The sequence below is a fragment of the Phaenicophaeus curvirostris genome, chromosome 2 (assembly GCF_032191515.1).
Source record: "Phaenicophaeus curvirostris isolate KB17595 chromosome 2, BPBGC_Pcur_1.0, whole genome shotgun sequence".
NCBI classification, from domain to species: Eukaryota; Metazoa; Chordata; class Aves; order Cuculiformes; family Cuculidae; genus Phaenicophaeus; species Phaenicophaeus curvirostris.
In genome coordinates this window covers 12,780,669-12,801,646 of record NC_091393.1, presented here as the reverse complement: position 1 = coordinate 12,801,646, position 20,978 = coordinate 12,780,669, and the positions used below count along the sequence as shown (strand labels likewise).

General features: G+C 41.6%; 1 protein-coding gene across 1 annotated transcript in view; it reads left to right on the top strand.

The window, feature by feature from the left end:
* The first annotated feature begins 691 nt into the window (after nt 1–691).
* Nucleotides 692–20,978, top strand: part of SH3BGRL2 (SH3 domain binding glutamate rich protein like 2) — a 39,767-nt gene continuing 19,480 nt past the window's right edge. The window contains exon 1 of the mRNA XM_069850934.1: nt 692–739. Coding sequence (XP_069707035.1) covers nt 695–739 — 45 coding nt within the window. The 5' untranslated portion in view covers nt 692–694. The remainder of the gene's footprint in view (nt 740–20,978) is intronic.

Sequence of the window (20,978 nt, the reverse complement as noted above, 5' to 3'; positions counted from 1 at the left end):
ATCCTATGATTCTGTGATTTTACGATTCTAGGATTCTGTAATTCTATCCTATGATCCTATAATCCTATAATTCTATTCTATCATTCCATAATTCTACCCTATGATTCTATGATACTATGAATCTATGATTCTTTAATTCTATCCTATGATTTTATGATGCAATTCTATGATGCTATGATACTATTCTATGATCCTATCCTATCCTATCCTATCCTATCCTATCCTATCCTATCCTATCCTACCCCACCCCACCCCACCCCACCCCACCCCACCCCACCCCATCCCATCCCATCCCATCCCATCCCATCCCATCCCATCCCTCGCTTCTCCCCCACGATTCCTGGTCCCTCCCCCACCCCACCCCACCCCATCCCGTCCCATCTCGTCCCATCCCGTCGCACCCCACCCCACCCCACCCCATCCCATCCCACCCCACCCCATCCCATCCCGCCCCATCCCCTCCCTTCCCCTCCCCCGTTTCTCCCCCCCGCTTCCCGGTCCCTCCCCGCCCCCCTCCCCTCCAGGACTACATCTCCCGGCCTGCCCCGCTCCCCGCCCGCCTCCCGGCCCTGCCCAGCCCTGCCCGGCGCGCCCCGGGGGGGTCAGGGCGCCGCATCCCCTGCCTCCCTCCCTCCCTCCCTCCCTCCCTCCCTCCCGTCCCGTGCGCTGCCGCCGATGCGCTGGATGAAGGACCATGGTGATCCGCGTCTTCGTCGCCTCCTCCTCGGGCTCGGTGGCGGTGAGTCCGCGGGGGGGGGGATGCTCCGGGCGCGAGGACCCGGGGACGCGCCTGGGGAACCGCGGAATCGTAGGAGAATCCCAGAATCGTCCAAGCGCCAGCCGGGAAAAGACCTTTCGGATCATCGAGTCCAACCGGGGCGGGGGTTAGGAAAAAAAAAAAAGACACCTGCACCCCGCGCCCTCGAAGGAAGAAAAACGCTGCCAAAGCTTCACTTGTGCGTAAATTCCCTTCGGCAGAGCGAGCCCCGAAACCTCTTTGTCGGTGACAGATACGGGGTGTGTTTAAAAGGTTTGCGGGGTGTTAAAGGTGCGCTGAGCCCGGTTACCCCGCCCGGGGCGTGCGGAGCCGGCAGGTGCCGCGGCTGCCGACGCGCTTTTTATATAAAAAGAGCCTTAGAGAAAAACTTCAGGCCGGCGGCTCCTCCCTGCCCTGACAAATGCTCTGGGAAAGGTACAACTCCCTTCAAACTCGGCTTTGAAAGGCACCGTTGCGTCCTCAGCGCTTCCAGCTTTCTCTTGTTGAATTAACTCTGCGCGTGACCTATGAATTTTCATATTTTCCTATAAAGCGGCAGCTCCGATTTCCATTAAGGCAATCAGAGTGTTAGTGTTCTGCTGGATTTGTCCTTTAATGAGAAACATCAGAAGGATTTAGATTTAATTGCTATTCTTTACAGTTCACCACTGAAGGCAGCGGCGTTTTTGCGTTGTGGGAGGACGTACCGCTGGATTTTCCCATCTGAACGTTTATTGTGTGTTCGCTTCCTCCAGCCTTTTATCGTGCGATACTAGTTTTCAGTTCCGTGGCACGGTGACAGCTCTGTGTCCTGATACGTTTTGGCATGAAACTTTCAAAATGCTTAGTGGCAGCATTACAGCTAATAAAAACTAATTATCCGTTTCAGTAGCCAACTGAGTAAACACGGAGTGTCTTCAGAACTCTATAATGCACGTTCATCAAGCATCTGTTATAGAAATATCTCCTTCCCCGCATGGGTAGTTTGTTCATACTGTGGTAGCGCAGTGTTGCTCGGTTTAGTTTATGTTTTGTGCTTCATAGCTTGAACAATAATGCAGAGTGTTATATTTTGTTTTTGTTGAAGGAAGGGAAGGGGTCGTGTGTAGCTCACCTGTCTCTCCTGATCTCACCAGTCGGCAATGAGGTTATTGATGGGAGTTTTTGATTCTGCCCTCTCCTCCCCCTGTCTCTACCTGCACGGTACCTATCCAGTTAGCAGCAGCAATATGATCCTCTTCACTATCTCTTAACCCAACAGCCCAAATCTGATGTTGACCAGCAGTTTAATTTGTGTATTGATCCATTTGCTGTCTTTTTTCATAGAATCATAGGATCATAGAATCACCAGGTTGGAAGAGACCCACCGAATCATCGAGTCCAACCATTCCTATCAAACACTAAACCATGCCCCTTAGCACCTCATCCACCCGTCCCTTAAACACCTCCAGGGAAGGTGACTCAACCACCTCCCTGGGCAGCCTGTTCCAGTGCCCAATGACCCTTTCTGTGAAAAATTTTTTCCTAATGTCCAGCCTGAACCTCCCCTGGCAGAGCTTGAGGCCATTCACTCTCATCCTGTCCCTTGTCACTTGGGAGAAGAGGCCAGCACCCTCCTCTCCACAACCTCCTTTCAGGTAGTTGTAGAGAGCAATGAGGTCTCCCCTCAGCCTCCTCCAGCCTTTTTCTGGGCTGGAAAACAAGATGATGACATGTAGTAGGGATAACAGTTTGCATACCGGTGACAGTCAACTTTCTTTGTACAGACTGTCTTGAGTGCAACCTAGCCAGAGAAGAACAGATAATTCAGTGATTGAAGGTACAGTTACACAGGAGCGGAGCTGTGACATCTCTTTTCTGTCAGTTTTTCTTCATCTGTGTTGTTACAGCATTTAGGAACCTTCATTACGGGCTAGATTCCTGCTGTGTTCCTGCTGTGCTCGGTGTCGCATCTCTAAGGACTTTTTGTCTGTGGGCTTTGCAGGGGGTTTCCGCAGATTACAGCTAAGTGATTGAGGAAAGTGCCAAGGAAAAAGCTATTATCAGTTGGTTATGCGGGAATCCGCATCTGGAGAAACGGGCAATTACGGTATTGTGCATCTCTAAGCAGGAAAATTTGAAACTAATCTTCATCCTCCTAGAACTAAATATTTGTGAAGGAAGACAAAAAATGTTTGAGTCATGTAATTCCTTGTCATCTCCTCCAGCCTTCAGCACAACTATATCAGCTACTTTTGGGGCTCCTGTGCAATTCATGAGGATCGGATGATTTCCCTGTCTGGAGAAATGAGTACCTGTTATAGGTCCTACTCTGTCTTCTGCTAAAGCCAGTTTCAGAACCCATGGTTTAAATTCCACCTGTGGGTCAGCTTGAGTCAAATTGTAGGCTAGCTGCTTGTGAGAGTGGATGTGGCTGAGATTAGTATCTGACCTGCTGTAATTGACCAAAAACTTCTATCCGTAATGTCTGGTGATAAATTAAAAGCAATGTCATAGTGACACAATTCACTTTTCTAGTCTCTCGAGAGATATTTTGTTAAATTACTCTTTATTTTAAAATGAAAAGTCTGTCGAGGCTCTAGAGTAAGTTTTTGGTTGTATTTGTTGCCTCACCAGCAGTATGCTGCTAAAGCAGGGGCACTTCTCACTCCTCTTTCCTTTTTGTGCCTGCAGAGAGGGAGAGGGGAGGGCAGTGATTTGTTTAAATAAAAATAATATGCTGCAATTTCTTTATGTTAACTGATGAAAGAGGTGATGCTACCTAGAAAAAGTAATGAGCTAAACTCTTCATATATTACTCCTTTTATACCCTCGAAATACCCAGGTCAGATGATAAGCATCTGGCTGAAACCTTCCTGAGAAATGTACTGGCCATGCAGTCAGCAAAAGCTTCAGTTTGCAAAAATATAACTTTCCCTGGATACTTAAGGTGTTTATTGATCCTGGTATTTGGTGTGATTTATTTTGTGCCAAAGAAGATAAAATATGTAATGGTTCTACATAAATTCTAAGAGTTCAGCACATTAAGTGGTTTGGGGGTAATTCTGAAGAATGAGAAAAGGAAATAATTGGAGTGGATGAGAAGGAGCGAAGGACAACGTGAACCTTCCATCTGTTTGGTCTTGGACTTCTTGCTGCATCTTCATCACATCTGAAGGCTCTCAGACCCCTGAGAGGTTAATGGTAGTAACTATTTTTGTTGTTTTTTTTTAAATAAAGCTTCTGAATATAGATGCCTCATGAACTTAAAAGAGCTCACAGAGCTCACTAGCCCAAGACCTAGTTGTTAGTTGAGTGGAAACATTCATCTTCAGTGTTTATGGAAGCTGGACTGTAGGTTTTCCCTTCAGGGACAATGTAGACAAGTTCCTGAAACCTTCTTGTGGGAAGGGAGGAGAGAGAATTTCTAAATAACCTTGTGTTGTTTTAAGCATGCATTAGGCATCACAATGGGAAGCCTCTGAATAGGCAGGCAGACAGGCATGTTTCTACAAGACTTATTGGCTCCTGCTTTTTCTGACTTGAATTTCTACTTGTTATTGGTATGCTGTGTCTCAGATTCCAAGCACGCACTTCTTTATAGGACTGGGGAGGCAGTCTTTGCCACTCCTCCCTGATAAAGACAATCGGTGTTCTTTTGTGCTTAGGAGAAAGGCTACTTTAAAATTGGAGTTTGCTTTCTTTCCTCATCAGTGTTTCACTGTTTTCAGGAAATAATTGATGCCCACGTTTTTCACCAAATCATTCCAAGATGACTGTAATTTAATCTGTTTCCCATTTTCCAGTCTATCAATAAAAATTTACACTTGTGCTACTGTGCAATGTAATGACTCAGTTTTCAGTATTTTAAAGCAGCTCTGCATTTGACAGGAAGCTGGTAGTATGAGCTAAGTAACTCTATGTCTTGAATTCCTACAGTTCGTAGAATCATAGAGTGGTTTAGATTGGAAGGGACCTTAAAGATCATTCACTTCCAACCCCCTGCCATGGGCAGGGACACCTCCCGCTAGGTCAGGCTGCCCAAGACCCCATCCAACCTGGCCTTGAACACCTCCAGGAATGGGGCAGCCACAGCTGTGCCACAGCCAAACCTGTGCCAGTGCCTCACCACCCTCATAGTGAAGAATTTCTTCCTAATGTCTAGTCTAAGTCTGCCCCTCTCCAGTTCACAACCATTGCCCCTAGTCCGTCACTACAAGCCATTGTAAAAAGTCCCCCCCCTCAGATTTCTTTTAGGCCCCCTATAGGTACAGTAATCTAGAAATGCCAAATCAGAGGAGACTTCAGTCCTCCTGCAGTCAGAGGACAGACGATCAGGTAAGGGAGTGGTCACTGAAGAGCTGTCAAATAATGGAGACACTTCAAACAACTATCTCACATGTACTTTCTCCTCTGTGGTAATAATTGAAGCCTTGGAGCTTCATCTGTTAAACTGAACATATATTGGGGAGTTACTGAAATGATGGAACAGCGGGTGGAATCTCTTCTGACTGGTGAGAGTTGAAAAATACTTTTCCCATTTAAATTTTTGTCTGTTCACAAGATATGAAAAACACATCACTGAAACAAATTCCATTTAGTGTACAAGGGCATGTTCTGCTCAGCCTCATTCTGCATGAGAGCACGTTTGGGGCAGCAGGAGAGTTTGGGAAGGAACAGCACAAACATGAAAAGGATAGACTTTTTTTACATGATCAAAAATTGGACTTCGACTCCTGCTACTGAGGAGTTTTTACTGATGTTTTTACTAGGAAGCTTGATAAGATAGGTGCAGTCATAAATTGTTTTTATAGCAAATATTGGTTTTATGAGACCAAAGCTCTGTGTTTTTTTAAGCATATTGTGGAGGTCAAATGCATTGGAATTTTCGTTTCCTGGAATGACCTTAAATCAGAATACAAAACATCAGAATGTCAGAATAATTACAGTCATGTTTGTTTCATTCACCTGTTGTTGAATAATGGAATGAAGACAAATACAATGCTAACATGCATAAGGCTAAGCTTGTCTACTAGTGATAATGATCAATTCCAACTCCACCCTTGTTTGTACAAAGTCATTGTAACTCAAGATTTCTCATAGTACTTCTCAGGAAGAATGTACTTCTTGTTGCGTGGTGTGGACTAAATTAACTTAGAATATGTCACTTTTAGAATAGGCACCATCTAACAGGGTTGGGTTTGGTTTTTTTTTTGCCTCCGTGCGCCCCAGAAGGACAGCAGTCAAACCTGAAAGTGCTTTGGTTAAGTGATACAAATGCCTTTTGTTGAAAACCATATTAGTTATGGTGCTCATTGGAGGGATTTACATCTTGTTGCATGTGATTTACGTACATTCATCTATGTACGATATAAAATATTAAACTTCTCAAATCCTAAACATTGTAATTAGTTTTTAATATTAGAAGTTTGTAAAATCATGTCATAGCAGCAGGTAGGTTAGCTTTTCAGAAATGGGACAATAATCTGTGCAATTGGAAGTGTTCCTGCAATATTTACATGGAAAATAGCAGTATTTTAAATGCATAACACAGTATTGTCAAGCATCTGTCAGGATGCTGAGGATACACCTGTTGGATTGGATCCTCAAAGCCCGATTTGTGAATCTCACATGAACGTTGTTCTGTGTTGCTTCACTTGGTCAAGGTGGTGGTGCTTTTGGTGGTGTATGTACAGAACAGTGCGCAGCAACAGCAGCAATACTGGAACAAAAGCTGGATCCTTGTTCAGTCACAGCACGTTGTGCGTCTCTGTCTTGCATCTTAGCAGTTATATCGTGCCTCTAGGAGAGATCTAGGGACTTTCTGGATCTCATCCCTTTAACTGACAGAATTAGTTTCCTCATTCTTTAGCTTTAGCTATTTTTCACCGTGAGGACTCTCTGTGGGTCTAACTCTCAAGTCTATATTCCAAGAGAGTCTAAAGACTAGTTACATCCTCCTGCTTCATGATGGAGAGGACTAGAAGCCTCAGGACAGTGGTTCAGGTACTTTAAGGAACGCATTCAGGAGAGAGCCGGGTGAGAACTCTAGTCACAAGGATACAGGTGGAATTTAAACCATCTGTGCAGGGTATTCAGTACCTAACTGTTGCACCATTCTTGTGTGCTCGAGTGCATTCCAAATATTTACATTTCCTCTTGGCAGACAGATTATGTCAGAAAAAATGCTGCCTTGAAGAACACACCTTAGACTGCATAGCCTCATAAGCACTCAGGACTGTTACTGACCTCTGATTACAATTTGTTGCTCTAATGAAACTTCAAAAGAGGTATCGTTCTGACTAGGTTTGTGAAACACTGCTTGGAGACTCTCCATTTACTGATCTGCTTTGTACGGGCATGTGGTTCAATGTCTCTAACAACTATATAGTGACGTTTTCATTAAAGATTTAGCCCTCCATTTTGAATATTTTCATGTGGATTGGAAAGAATAAAACGAGTAATAAAACACAAATTGTTGATTTTAAGAAGGTTTTCCCCATCTTTTATACTATGGAGTACAGCAGTGCCAAAGTGCAAGTCCATGAGTGGACATATGTCACAGATGGTGGTGACCTGTTCTTCTTAATCTTCCACCCATATCATCAAAGCTGTGAAATTAATTTTCCTAACCCTAAATATAGTGTCAGTGGTCATGGGAGGCCACATATAACCAAATTTAATTACATTAATTAAAAATACCCCAAGTAATAATGAACTTGCATGAGATTTATTGGTACATATAACTTTTTGATTACTTTTATTTTTCTTGATGTTTTATGAAATGAAAACTAATTTGAGCACATAAGTCAGCTGTCTGTTTTCTAGATCGTACAACCCAGGAAGAAATGCAGGGAACAAAGATTTGCCATTCTTTGGTCATCCCCATTTTATTGTCTGATGCTATTTCATCAATATATAAGTCAGCACATTTATAGCTGTCATTTTCACATTATTCTCTGCAAAACATTGTTCCTGCAGAGACAAACACTAGAAAAGGGGCAAGACAGGCATCTCTCATGCTCTAACACATTGGATCACTGCGACTGCTTGTGCTTCAGTGCTGCTGGACTGGAGCTCTTGGTACCAGCAACTTTAATCTGGTGAATCCAAATCAAAAGCGATGTGTTTTCCATATCAGCCCACTGCAGACTTGGTGTCTGGTTTCTTGTCACTACAAAGGTCTCTTAGCCAAGGGACAGTGAATTGATTTCCATTACATTTGGGCATCACAGAATTGCTTTACCAAAATTTGTTCAGCTATTCTTCTGTAACCCTATGTCAGAGGATTCTTCTCTAGAGGTTTGGTTTTGGTTTTTTTTTCAAGAAGTATTTTTTTGGCAAAATATGCTTAGCACTGAAGCATCAGTATTTTTTTTTTCTTTTGGAGCTAAATATCTTTGTAAAAAGAGGTATTGAAAAAGGTTGTTGTATTCAAGTCACTGCTGGACTAATGTGAATCCTTTGGTCTGCAGTCATTTACAGGGATGTGATGTCAAGTGTAGTAAGTTCACATAAGATGCGAACCAAAGCCTCCTGAAATTAGTGAAAACATCTCATTTGACCAACTGGACTTTCATCCTGGCCTGGTGACTTCTGTGTTTATCATTAAGCCTAAATGGTGTGTCCTGTGCATCAGGACTTCATTAATGTGTGTTGTTCTAAATGTTTTTATTTGTGCATATAAAATGTGCAGTGCTGCTGCCTCCAACTTGGAATTGCCGCAGTATTGTCTGCAAACATAACATCCTCATTAGCAGAAAGATGAAATGAACCTCATACAATCTACCTATAATGAAAGAACTAGATTGTTCGCAGAACAGTTGCATTGGACTCCTAAGCCTCTGTCCTTGGGCAAACCATAGCAAGTAAGTACCAATTGCATGACTTAGAGGCCACTTAGAGGCAAGAAAACTGAATATCCTGAATTTCCCGTGTTCTGGTGGACAGTGATGCCATAAACAACTAACTGGCTCTTGCAAAGCTATGTCTTTCTTCAATTCCTGAATACTTCACGATTTTCACCTGTGATTGTTAATGAAAACAGTCTGCAGTTAGCTGCAGTAGATTGGAAGAGCTTCTGAGTTCCTCAGTAGTCATGAGATTGTTTCCTTAATCTTCTCTTCTGGGGCTGGAATGTTGTTTAGTTAGTTAGCACCCGTTGGACTGGCAGAGGTAGTCAATTCAGAAACCTAAGCCATTGTTGACTCATTTCTAAACACAAACAGATTCATTTCAGTGGGACTCATGTAAGTGAGCAAAGTGTGACCTGAACTTTCAAGGAATGACTCAGACTTGTTGGGCAACTTCAGGTGCTTTAACTGGAAGGAAGGGGTGATTGAGGTACAAACACAGTGCAGGCAACGCATTGTGTCAGCCAGGGAGGATGGTTACAAAGCCTGCTTTCTTTTCTTTCTTAGGCTTTAGTCTCCATCTGTGAAATATTTTGGGCTGAAATCTTTTGATACTTCTGTTTAGGGCTGTGACAGTCCTTTCATTCAGGTGTCCTACTTTCCTGTAAGAGATGTTTATCACCATTGTGAATGGGCTGAGTCTAAAGCATGTGGATATCCTTCTTTTGGGGTGATAAGAACCTTATTGATGAGGGGCTTCCTTAAAACAAGTGATTTCTATCTCGTTAGTGGGGGAAGAGAAAACTGGATTTTAAAACAGTAAAGAAGTTTATTTAGTCTAAATTTAATATTGTGCTACAGTACAAAGTAATTGAATTTGGCACAGAGGATGGGGAGTGACTGTCTTGCTAGCTGATTTATGAAGAGAAGCTCTTAGGAGACACAGGTTGTTCAGTGACTCATGTTAATCATCAATAAAAGCCTTCCCTTCTGCTGTTGCCCATCTCCCTTGGGTAGGATAGAGTTTGTCTTGACAGTTAAGAGTTCCAGGATTTGTTGTTGTTGGTTTGGCTCTTTTACCTCTGAATAACTAACCCCCACCATTCCCAGTAAGACAGTGTGGAAAACTGCAAGACATTTCTCATTTTACTTCGATGAACAGACTTGCAGGAGTTAGTATCTGGGAGTGACCTTTGCAAGTGTATCAACCTGCCTTTTGTTTGAATATACATGTGTAGAGGTGCATTTTTGCATGCACACATATATATCAATATATATATGTATATCAATATATATATGTTTATATAGATAGTGCTTATATCTGTGTATATGTGTGTGTGTGTATGTTTCTTAACCTCAGAAGCACTGGTAGATGCTAATTACCATATTAGTGGTAAAAGTAAACCGCTGATTTTTACATCCCCAGCAGAGAAATAAAGATAATGTCCTAGTGCCTCATGCTGGTTGCTCAAGTTATGTCAGCATCCGTTGGGGCCTCATCAAAAATGACTTTATTTGAACAGCTGGACCTTAAGGAATTATAACAATGGATGTCTGGCTTCTGTGTAAGCTCAAGTGCAAATCGTGGTGCTTGCTCAGCTATCTCTGCTATTCTGTGTGCCTGGCCTACACTTAAGGTCTTTACTTACGTAACTCATTTCAGATAATGAGGTGCTTACAAAACATCAAAATGGTTATACCAGTATAAGATATCCACCAGTATAATTGTGCTGGCTAGCAGGGACATACAGTGGCATGACTATTTCCCTTCCTACCTTGGAAAAAGGTAACATCAATGTGAACGAAGTTATGAAGATTCTTATCTGAGAGCTCTGACAGGGCTAGATGTGGCAATTTTAAGACTTCACCACTGATAACTTCAAAGTTGCTTGTCTGCCTGTTGCGGAGCTCCAGGATTGAATGTGTGCTTGCATTCTAGCCTCTTTGATTGCAGCCCTGCAGCCTTCAGGGATGCTGAAGGGGGTCTAGTAAAATGTTGTGAAACTGAGCATCTGCAGCACCAAGACATGATCAGTTTTGCCACTGTTGCAGGGGCAATGGTAACTTCTGGCAAGAGAGTAGCAAGCTTCTGCTTCTGATAAAGCCTTAAACAGCCACATTTCCTGGCTTGCTGAACATCCCACTTCAGGGGGTTGTTCTGCTGCAAACACTGCCAGCAGGGATGCCCTCAGAGCTTTTATTTTGTAGGCAGAGCCCTGAAACCGTGAACTTGTGCTTCCTATTAAATGCAAATCAAAACATGTGAATAACTATGTTCCCTTTGCATATGCTGATAAGTTTTTGACTTTTTTTTGTTTTAGTGATTTTTCAAAAAGACAGAACTTCAGTTACCTTCATGCACTGGTAGATAGGACCCATTTGGACCCTCTTCACCAATCTGCTATATAACATGGGTCTTCTGAATTCACTGGATAGATCCCAGTTGAAGTGAGAAAACATGACTCAGAAAAAGAATTCATCATAATTTAATGGTGGAAATTCCATCACAGCTTTCATAAATTTGTTGTATTTCCTGACATTTTCATGTGCTGCAGAGAATGATTCTTGGTATGAGTGATTATTTGAAACAATTTAATAGTAATGTTACAAATCAATTAAACACTGGTTTCTTAGTCATGGAATTTGGGTCTGTGCTTTTTCAGAAAAAGGCAAGTGAATTTTTGTGTGTCTTCATTTGAAAGAAAGCTTCCTTTGATCTGATGAACGACAGAGCATCAGCAGCTGAAACCTGTCATTACTTTGCTGAAGGGTTAGTGAAATTATCATCCTGTCTAATCCAAAGAAAGACAATTCAAACTGCATTAAACCTTTGATCTGGATCTACATCTCCCAAGGTCAGACAATTTTCCTGAAGCTTCTCTAATTGATTGATCTGATATATTTATATAGAAGCAGAGGCAGGAGCCTCATTTGAAGGATTTGGATAGCATCAAATTCTTCAGTAGAAACCTGCTAGGAAGCTAAAATTAGTTAGAAAGGAGATACAAAACTAGTCTTTGATCAGAGAAGACAGTTGCTTTGAAGCCCCTGTTGTGCAAGTAGTCCCTTCCTACTTAGTGAGACTGGCTTGACTGCAGAAAGATCTGTTTTCTGGTAAAGGTTCCCAGCATCAGGGCCCAGGAGACTCTGAAAATCTGTGGGTTTATTCAGCATGGTATTCATTGGTACCTTTGGCTATGTGGAGGTGACTCCTGTTGACCTTGCAGGAGATGTGTCTGCAGTTTATGGGTTGACAATCAAATGGCTGCGGTGTTTGGGGATGCAGCTAGTCATAAAGAAATAGGGCTGCAGAAGTATAAAAGAAAAGGTAATTTGCACATATGGACCTGCAAGAACTCACAAGCTACATGGATTTAGTCACATTTGTTGAAAGAGAAATAATATTGATATTTGTTAATAAAGTTAGAAGCCTCGTTCTGCTCTCACTTGGTCAAAGGTAATTCTGTTATTGATCTGAATGATAGCAGTGGCAGTCAGCCCTAGTTTAGAGAATGTTATCAACAAAATCCATCATCCTAGCCTTACAAAACTGATAGGACTTTGCAGTAACATAGTCCAATTTTATCCAAGATCTGACATTTGTCTAGAGCTTCAAATGCATTTTTCTGTTGCTATTCCATATACTGCTGTGAAAACCTGTAAATAGCTGTAAAAACTTAGCACAGCAAATTATGAATGACTAGCACTGCTGTAACTGCTGATCTTTTAAAATGCATTATCAGGGGTGTGTGTATCTTACAGATCACTGGCAGAGTGACACATCTGTGCTGTGCGGATAGTAGCTGTCAGGAGAAAATGGTGAAAGTATTGACATCTTTATTTCACAAACTTGTTTTTTCAAATGCTTTGGAGTGTCTTGGAGTCACAATATCTCAGATTCTTCAGGATGAGAAAACAAATAATTGGAAGCAAGTTTTCAATCATTGTCTCAAATTCATGAAGGGTTATTAGCGGTTGTGTGGGAGAAATATGGATGTGACTTTCTCTTTATGTGGGAACAGGGTGCTCCATGAAACCCAGTATGCCACTGCTGGACTAGGCAGTACTGTAGTCTTGGAGTTTGCCTAAACGTCTCTCTGAAACTCTCCTATACTGTCAGGAGACTCTGCTGCATGTAGCATCTTAAGGCTCCACATTTTCCACCAGCTATAACAGTTCTTGTTTAAGAAAGAGCGGGAGCTGCAGTTGGGTGTAACTGTATGGTGGGCCGTGGGTCCCAAGTGACAAAATAAGAGGGCGCAGCCTCTCGGGTAGTGTAGGAGGTGGCCAGTAGGACTTAGTTTTTGAGCTAACAGAACTGACACCCCACCCAGACTCAACAGAGCCAATTATTTCTAATGTCTCATGGGTTTCTAGGCTTTTTTTATCCATTCTAACAGATAAATACTCCTGTGCCACTGGACTTTGATGCTTAAAGCTAATATGAAGGAAGAGACATGACCTGTTTTTTTTTAATGCCAAGACATTTGCTTTTATATCTCATTTGCAGTAAGTACAGAAAATACAGCTGGGGATGCTTTATTCATTGTTGCAAAACAGCGTGACTGATAAATACATAGAACTAGCTTACAACACTCTGCTGACTCACCATGTCACAAAAACAGACAATTGTGTGTTTTCATCTTAAAAGTTTAGGTGATAAGCATGTTACATAATAGCAAATGTGTGTGAATTTCTTATTAGGGGGATTTTTTTGTTTTAAACTTTTATTTTTCTTTGAGGAATTTAGAGTAGAATAGAATATTTCAGTTGGAAGGAACCTACAATGATCATATAATATATAACTTCCTGACCAGTTCAGGGTTGACCAAGTGTTTAAATCATGTTGTTAAGGGCATTGTCCAAATGCCTCTTAATCACTGATAGGCTTGGGGCATTGGCCAGAAGCCTAGTCCAGTGGTTGACCCCCCTCTCAGTACAGAAATGCTTCCTAATGCCCAGTCTAAATGTCCTTTTGTGCAGTTTTGAACCATTCCCACATGCCCTATCACTGGACACCAGGGAGAAGAGATCAGCACCTCTCTTTCTACTTCCCTGTCTCAGGAAGCTGTAGAGATCAATGAGGTGACCCCTCAACCTCCTTTTTTTCCAAATGAGACAAACCCAGAGTCCTTAGCTGTCTGTCAGAGGACATTCCTTCCATCCCTTTCACCAGCTTTGTTATCTTCCTCTGGATACATTCAAGGACCTTCACATCCTTCTTGAGTTGTGGAGCACACAGTACTCAAGGCGAGGCCACACCAATGCTGAAAAGAGTGGGATAATCCCTTCTTTTTACCGGCTGGCTATGCGGCGTTTGTTGCATCCCCATCCAACCCAGGATGTGGTTTACCCTCCTGGCTGCCAAGGCACCGAGCTGAGTCATACGAGTGTTATAGTATTTGCTTTCTTTCCAAAACCTTCTTATAAAACTGCTCTCTTCAGTGCTATTTCAGTGAACTTTAAACAGTTACCAAATATTTAACTCATTTTTAGAAAATAAACAAACAGAACATAGTTATCGTGTTTTTATTTCCTCCAAAAGTCCATAATTCTACCAGGTAATCTCAATTCACATTAGAAAAGCGATATCTCTTAAATCTCTGCAGATTTTCAGCTATAGGAGTATTGGATTTCTGTGTGCAAGGCATCAAACTATTCCTCTGTCTTCTAACTCTGCAGGAGGAACTGTGAGATTCAAAGGTCAATTTTCTGTTCATCACTGCAGGACCAAGGTCTGAGTTTCCAATAATTCAGGAACTTACAGTCCTCAAGTACCTTGCTGAACTGGGACTTCATTGGGAAGCAAAGGATATTCTTCAGAATCAAAAAACTTACAGAAATCAAAGAAATAAGCGTACAAATAAACATAATGTAGGATGGAGATCAGAGAACATCTTACATTTAATTAGCAGGTACTAAAGAGTATCTAAATTATTAAGGGTTGTGCTTATCATACTTGTATTCATGTGTAGTATACATTTTGAAAAGGAAGATAGATGTTGCTTGTTGAAAGGGTTTCTTTCATGATGCAGAACATTTGCTATAAATATGCCACTAACAAAAGAGAATAGTACAAGGAGGAGTTAAATATAGAATGCTAAACAGGAGATTTAAATTTTTCTCTGGCAATTATGAGAGGTTTCTGTTGGAAAAATGCATGAAAATAACACTTTGTTTTTAACCACTCTCTTGAATTACTGAAACATATGGTAAATTACAAACAAAACCATCTCCCTATTGCAAGAAGTTAGCTGCCAGCTAGGATTTGAATCGTTAGTCTTTTGAAATTAATTATTCTAGTTCTGCAGGGTGGTTCCATTAGGAGAAGATTTTGATAGCTGAGAATATGCTTTATGGATCCCTTAAGTCTTCCAGATTGCTCAAAGTTTCTCTCGCCATTTGTGCCAGCCACTAGTATCCCCAACCTCTTTTAAAGAAAAAGTAAAAATCCTACCACATAATTCTAATTATTTTGAAAACTTTTGGCTTGCTATTGCCTGAGCCATTTTTGAAAATAGACCAAGATACCAGCATGTTGTGGTAACCTGCCCTCTATTTTAGGTAGAGACCCAGATGAAGAAGAACCAATAAGCCTTCCCAGTCCCCTCGCAAGAAAATACCAATGACTAGGAAAGAATCATAGAATCACCAGGTTGGAAAAGATCCATCGGATCGAGTCCAACCATTCCTATCAAACACTAAACCATGCCCCTCAGGGCCTCGTCCACCCGTCCCTTAAACACCTCCAGGGAAGGTGACTCAACCACCTCCCTGGGCAGCCTCTGCCAGTGCCCAATGACCCTTTCCGTGAAAATTTTTTTCCTAATGTTTAGCCTGAAAGATCCTGTATCTGTAGCACAAATATAATTTCCAGCATGTGTTTTGCCAACTAGAAATGTGAACGTTTACAGGATAGTGTAATTCCACAGAATGCTGCTCTTGCTGTAGATTATGATCCAAGCTGACAGTAGGTATTGCAAGCTTTCCTACCAGAACAACCAGTGCATCCTGACCTTCAATCTGGCACTCACCTACTGCTTGCCAAGCTAGGCTGACACATTTCTCAGTCTGCATGGAGTCCACTGGCTGCTAGTCTGTCAAGATCTCTCTGATTTGGAGCCACCTTCCTGTACACTCAGTGAGACTTCCAACTCCTGGTTCAGTTCCTATTGCAAAGTCTTCAAGGTTAACTTTGTTTTAGCCATTTTTTATTTCCACAAGCAGTGCTGTTGTTTTGGTTTCACGTTGATACAATAGAATACAAATTTATGTCATTAATTAGAAGATAGATCCAGCTTCAGTGGTGTTCTTATTCTTTTGATGGGAAGTAATGAGCCCAGATCTGGGTCCCAAAAGCATCTGGTTTCCTCCAGTCTGTAGGAGACTCACAAGTTAGGTGGATATTCAACACTGCAGGAGCACAGTGCTCCTACTGCAAGAAGAATGTCATGATGGAATCACCTCATTTCTGTGCTTCACTGGTAAGTCTTATTTCCTGAAATACATAAGAAATGAAAATTAGAACCGGGAGTGTTTTTAGAGGCTTTCTCAGCTGCGCACAGCCAGAAAGCCCTGCATGGCACTTTCTGTAGCTGATATTTCTGTAGAACCTTCTCTTTTTACTTTCTTGGTCTTTCCCCTCTTTCTGTTTGTTCCATGTCTATCACTCCTTTTCTCTTGAATGCTTAATGAAATGATACCAAGTAAAACCCCTGGCCACACTCCCATCATCTGGTTTTGTATAGTGGTATTTGTATTTGCACTTGCTAAAGGCTCCTTTGTGTTTCTGAGTGTTACCTTGTTGCTTGCACAGAGAACATTGGTTTCCTGCAAACTATCTTAAATAAGAAACTTTTCCCTTCAACTTCTAGTAAACACGCACACACGCAGAGAGAGATTTAAATTCATTTTATCATAGTGCAGCATCTGACAAGGAAAATACGAGGTTAGCAGGCACTGGGCATGGAGCAGTCTACTGTCTTCTGCAGCTTTGTAGGAAAAGAAAAATAATACTTTTTCCTTTACTGACTGCTCAATTTTTAATTGCATTTCTTAAATACTGGACTCTTCAAAGATACCATGCATGTATTGCACAGGGGTAAAGGTATGCAGATTGCCTGGCTCAGCAGTGTCTCAGCAGCAACTAGGGATGTGCAAACTTACTTTGCATAAAGCTGAACAGATTGTCTTCCCAGTTCAATAGAGTATTTCATATGGCATGTCCTTAATTACGTCTCTGCGTGCAAGCAGAAGATTGCTACTAGCAGGAGACCAGGGCATTGCAGGCTGCATGTGACCATTGTCAGGGACTGTTCTATTTCTTTTCAGATTGAAAATTTCTGTGGTCAGTTGTTATGATTTTGAAACATTTTCTTGAGGATGAAACACTGGTTGTTTTAGCTATTTGAATGTCTGTTCTGAGGAGACTATTTTCCTTCTACTGTGTGTAATGCAATATTTACTATTGCAGGTAGCCACTTTACTTTTAAGAATAGTTATGCAATGCTGTTTTTTCTATGTTTTATTTATTATATCTCTTCTTTATTACCCTCCTTCACCTCAGCACAGCTTCTCATCGCCTTTAATCTTATGTGCATAGCCGAGTTGTATTTTCCTATTCCAAGAACACTGAATTAATCTCACAAACCTTTGTAAACGTCTGTCATAGCGCTGTTATCTCTCTGCAATCAAGTTGCCAGCGGTCAATTGTGCTTGACTTTCCTAAGACAGGCAAAGAAATTTGGCAGAAAGTCTCTTTCGCTACAGGTCACAGGTGGAACAGGAGGGACCTTGAGGATTTGCATGTCAGCCTTGTGAATGTGTAAGGTTATTTTTCATTGCTTCTGTAAGAAAGCAGAAACATGGTGGAAACAGAAAAAAATGCAGATGTTGCTCAGTGTGTTTGTAAGAGGCGTTGCCTCCTCCTTGCTTTTCTGAGGAAGGTATGTATAGGTTTGCAGTTAACACTGCTTAGAGCTCTGTTCATTTGATGTGGTTAGGACTTGCGTGACTTTGTTAAGAGCGTAGTATCTCCCTGTTATCTGGGAGTTCTGTGTTAAGCCTCATCTGTATGAGAAATGAAGGTTAGTAATCCTCTGCAGTATCATCTGCGTTCTACACGGCAACAAGTCCCTTTGGTTATGTTTGCGTGACTTGTAAAGGCAGAGGCTCCTGTTTGATATTTTCAGCTGTGGGAGTGAGCTGGAGCTTGTGTTTATGTAACACAAATGCTGTTTATGCGGTTCATATTTCAAATACCTGTAGCTATTCATACTTCAGCTTCTGCTAAGCCATTTTCTTAGGGTGCAGTTTTGCTACTGATAGAAACTGGTAAGACTGTGCTGCTGACATTACTGATGCTCCTTCCCTTGTTCCCCTGGTTCCTTTATGATGTTTGTGCAAGGAAAACTGCAGGAGCTGCTTGGCAGGAGGAAGGAACTTTGTGTCATCTCAGTGACAGCCAACGGTGAGATCTGCTTAGCTGCATCTTCAGACTGAACCCTGAAGGTGCCCCTGCCAAATGCAAATTTGCGTTCAGTTTTCAGCTGAGTCAGTGAGTGGCTGCTGCAGTTCTGGAGTAAGGGCATCAGGGAAGACTTACCAGGTTGAAAGAGGAGGAAGGGTACCAGCAGGACCATCACTGTCTTTACGAGGCACAGGTCTAGATAGACATATGGCAATCTATGAAACAAGTCTTTGAGGTGGGCTTACACCTGCATTTTGGTTTGTGTTTTTTTAAGTGTCAGACTTCTAAAATGTGTTTGTATTCTGACAAGATATTATGTATATATGTATATAATATATATCTTAGAAAATATTAATCATAAAGCCTTATTCTCAGTGTGTGTGGTCTGAATGTTTTTTGGGGGTAGAAAGTAGGCTGTGTTTTCTTGAGATCTGTCCAGAATGAGTGACAGTTTTGGTTAGACTTTGGGTCCCTTCTGTGCCAGGTTAGAGAGGCTGCAGGGCAGCGCTGCTACACTCACCAGCTGGGGCACTGAACGGTATTCCTTCCACTTGCAGGCAGGAGGACTGAAGCCTTGGGAATGCCTTTTCTCCAGAAAGTGTGAGTTAAGAGTCCAGAGCAAAAGACCAAGATCCTGCATCCGCTTTGTGGGCACCAGACACTCAGCAACATGCCTGCTGCCACTGCGAAGAAATTTGAAGCTGAGAATATGTCTACTTTGTCCCATTTATATTAACTGGGCTAATGAGATAAGGCAGAGAAGTTCTCTTTAATTATGGCTATTTCACAGTTCCTATTAATAGCGCTACTTGAGTCATTCTTGCCTGTAGTATAGTAGAAGTAATATTCATTTATCCTATCTAGGTTAGATAAATCCTAGACTAGTGAGATTTTTGCAGCGTATTGAATATCTTATTTAAAATTCTAGAGAATAACAAAATGGTCTTGCCATTTAGTAATGGAGAAACCGCATGATATGCTCCTTTGGTTCAGCATCTGTCAGTAGGCAAGCCTTTCTATTACGGGACATCTTCTGAAAACAGGTTCAGGAAGCATAGAGAGGAAAAGGAGGAGGGAATTGTGACCTGTTGGAAGGGAATTCTAAGGAATTTTGGACAGAGGATGTGATCTGATCTTCCTAAACATCTGCTGCAGTCTGGACGTGATTTATGATGGTAACATCGCCATTTCGTCATTCTGCTGTTAAACAAGCAATAGGATTTCTCTTGTTACTGAAGATCACTGGTCAGGTTAGCTGGGAGATCTATGTCTCCCCCATGTTAGTTGTGTTGAAAACAGAAATCTTTTAAGAGAAGGTATTTTTCAGTCTAGCCAAAGATATAAAAAGTAAAGCTTCTAAAACCTGGGACTGAGGCAAATTCTGAACAGAAGCAAGCAAATATTTTGAGTGAAAGTGGTTAACTAATTTTTGAGAACAATTTACAAAGACTATCCAGTTGCCTGTTATTTTCAATTCAGGAATGGTGCTTAGTGGGGAAAAAAAAGTCCAAAGAAACTCTTTATTCCTAAGAGGAATTAATTCAGGGTTGCTGAACTTCAGAACTGATAATTCCAGTGGTGTCACCTGGCCACACCTGAGTGTAGTCTGAAAGTTTATCCTCCTATTACCTGTTGCAAATCAGTTTAAAGAAATAAAACTAGGGCAGAAAGATGGAATACTGTAGCAACAACAGACTTTCATTATAAATCAGGCTGCTGAGTAAGTGATTAGCTCCTTTTAGCAGTAGTGTGTATCAAAATGGACATTCTATGTTTGCTGCTTGTTAGTCCTAATAAAGAGACCAGGTCTAAATACCGGGAATATAATGGAGATGTCCCTGGTGATTTTTCCCTGTCTTACTTTTGTGAATAGCAATATAGATTAGCAGTAAAACCAAACCCTGAGGAATGATGTTCAGAAAAGAATCACCCTGCTAAAAATATGGGAGACAAACATTGAATTATAATAGTAGAATATTAGCTCTTTCAGTTTTCTTCACCACATTAAAGATAGATTAGGATCATAAGATGTAGAATTTTCCTCTGAAACTTCACAATCGATATATATCTTGGTAGTGTATCTTGCAGTGTCTTCTGGTGTGCTGAAATGTATTAAAACCAAAATGTTTTGATGCTAAAGCAGTCTGTCTTGTAAGAATACAGATGCTTTCCCAAAGTGATGCATGAATAGCTACAGACCGACTTTTTCTTAATATGGTACCTCTGATTATATGAACACTCTCTTCAGGTTCCTTTCAGCTGCATCACACTCTGGCAGCCCTGGAAGCACCAATGTACAAGGCTAAGTTTCAGAAAGAGGACTGAAGTATCCGCTGCCATAGTTTGTCAAATGAGGATGTATTTTTTATTTCACTGGGCTCATGACAGGAGCTCAGTTCCTTCCACCACAGGCTAGTGAGGAAGGGAGAGCTGACAGTGCTCTTTGTGCCATGTTGGCTTTGCTCGGTGTTTCATGTGGTCAAATGCTGGAAGTTTGTAGAGCTCAGAGTACCCACAGATGAGAGCTGCAGGCAGATTTGTGAGGCTGACGCACTCCTGCGGCACAGATCCAGTTGCAGAGGAATACAAAGGTCCTGTGGTTTTTGTGGGTGATAATCAGCCGGCTTCTGTTATGTCAGATGCTCTGAGCATCCATCTTAAACAACAAGGCATAATTTAATAGGATTTTAAATGTAACTAATGCTTTTGTTTCAGTGTACAGGCTTGAACCAAATCATTTGGAGGAGGAGGAGATGTTACTTTCTAGGCTAAAAATTTTCAGGGCATTTTGTTTAAATTTATGCATCTGGCACATCCACAGCTGATAACTCATGCAGATGTCATATGGAGAATTGCAAGGCTTCTGGCAAGGAAAAAAACCCCACAATTTATTTCACTTCAACATCTTAATTAGTTTTAT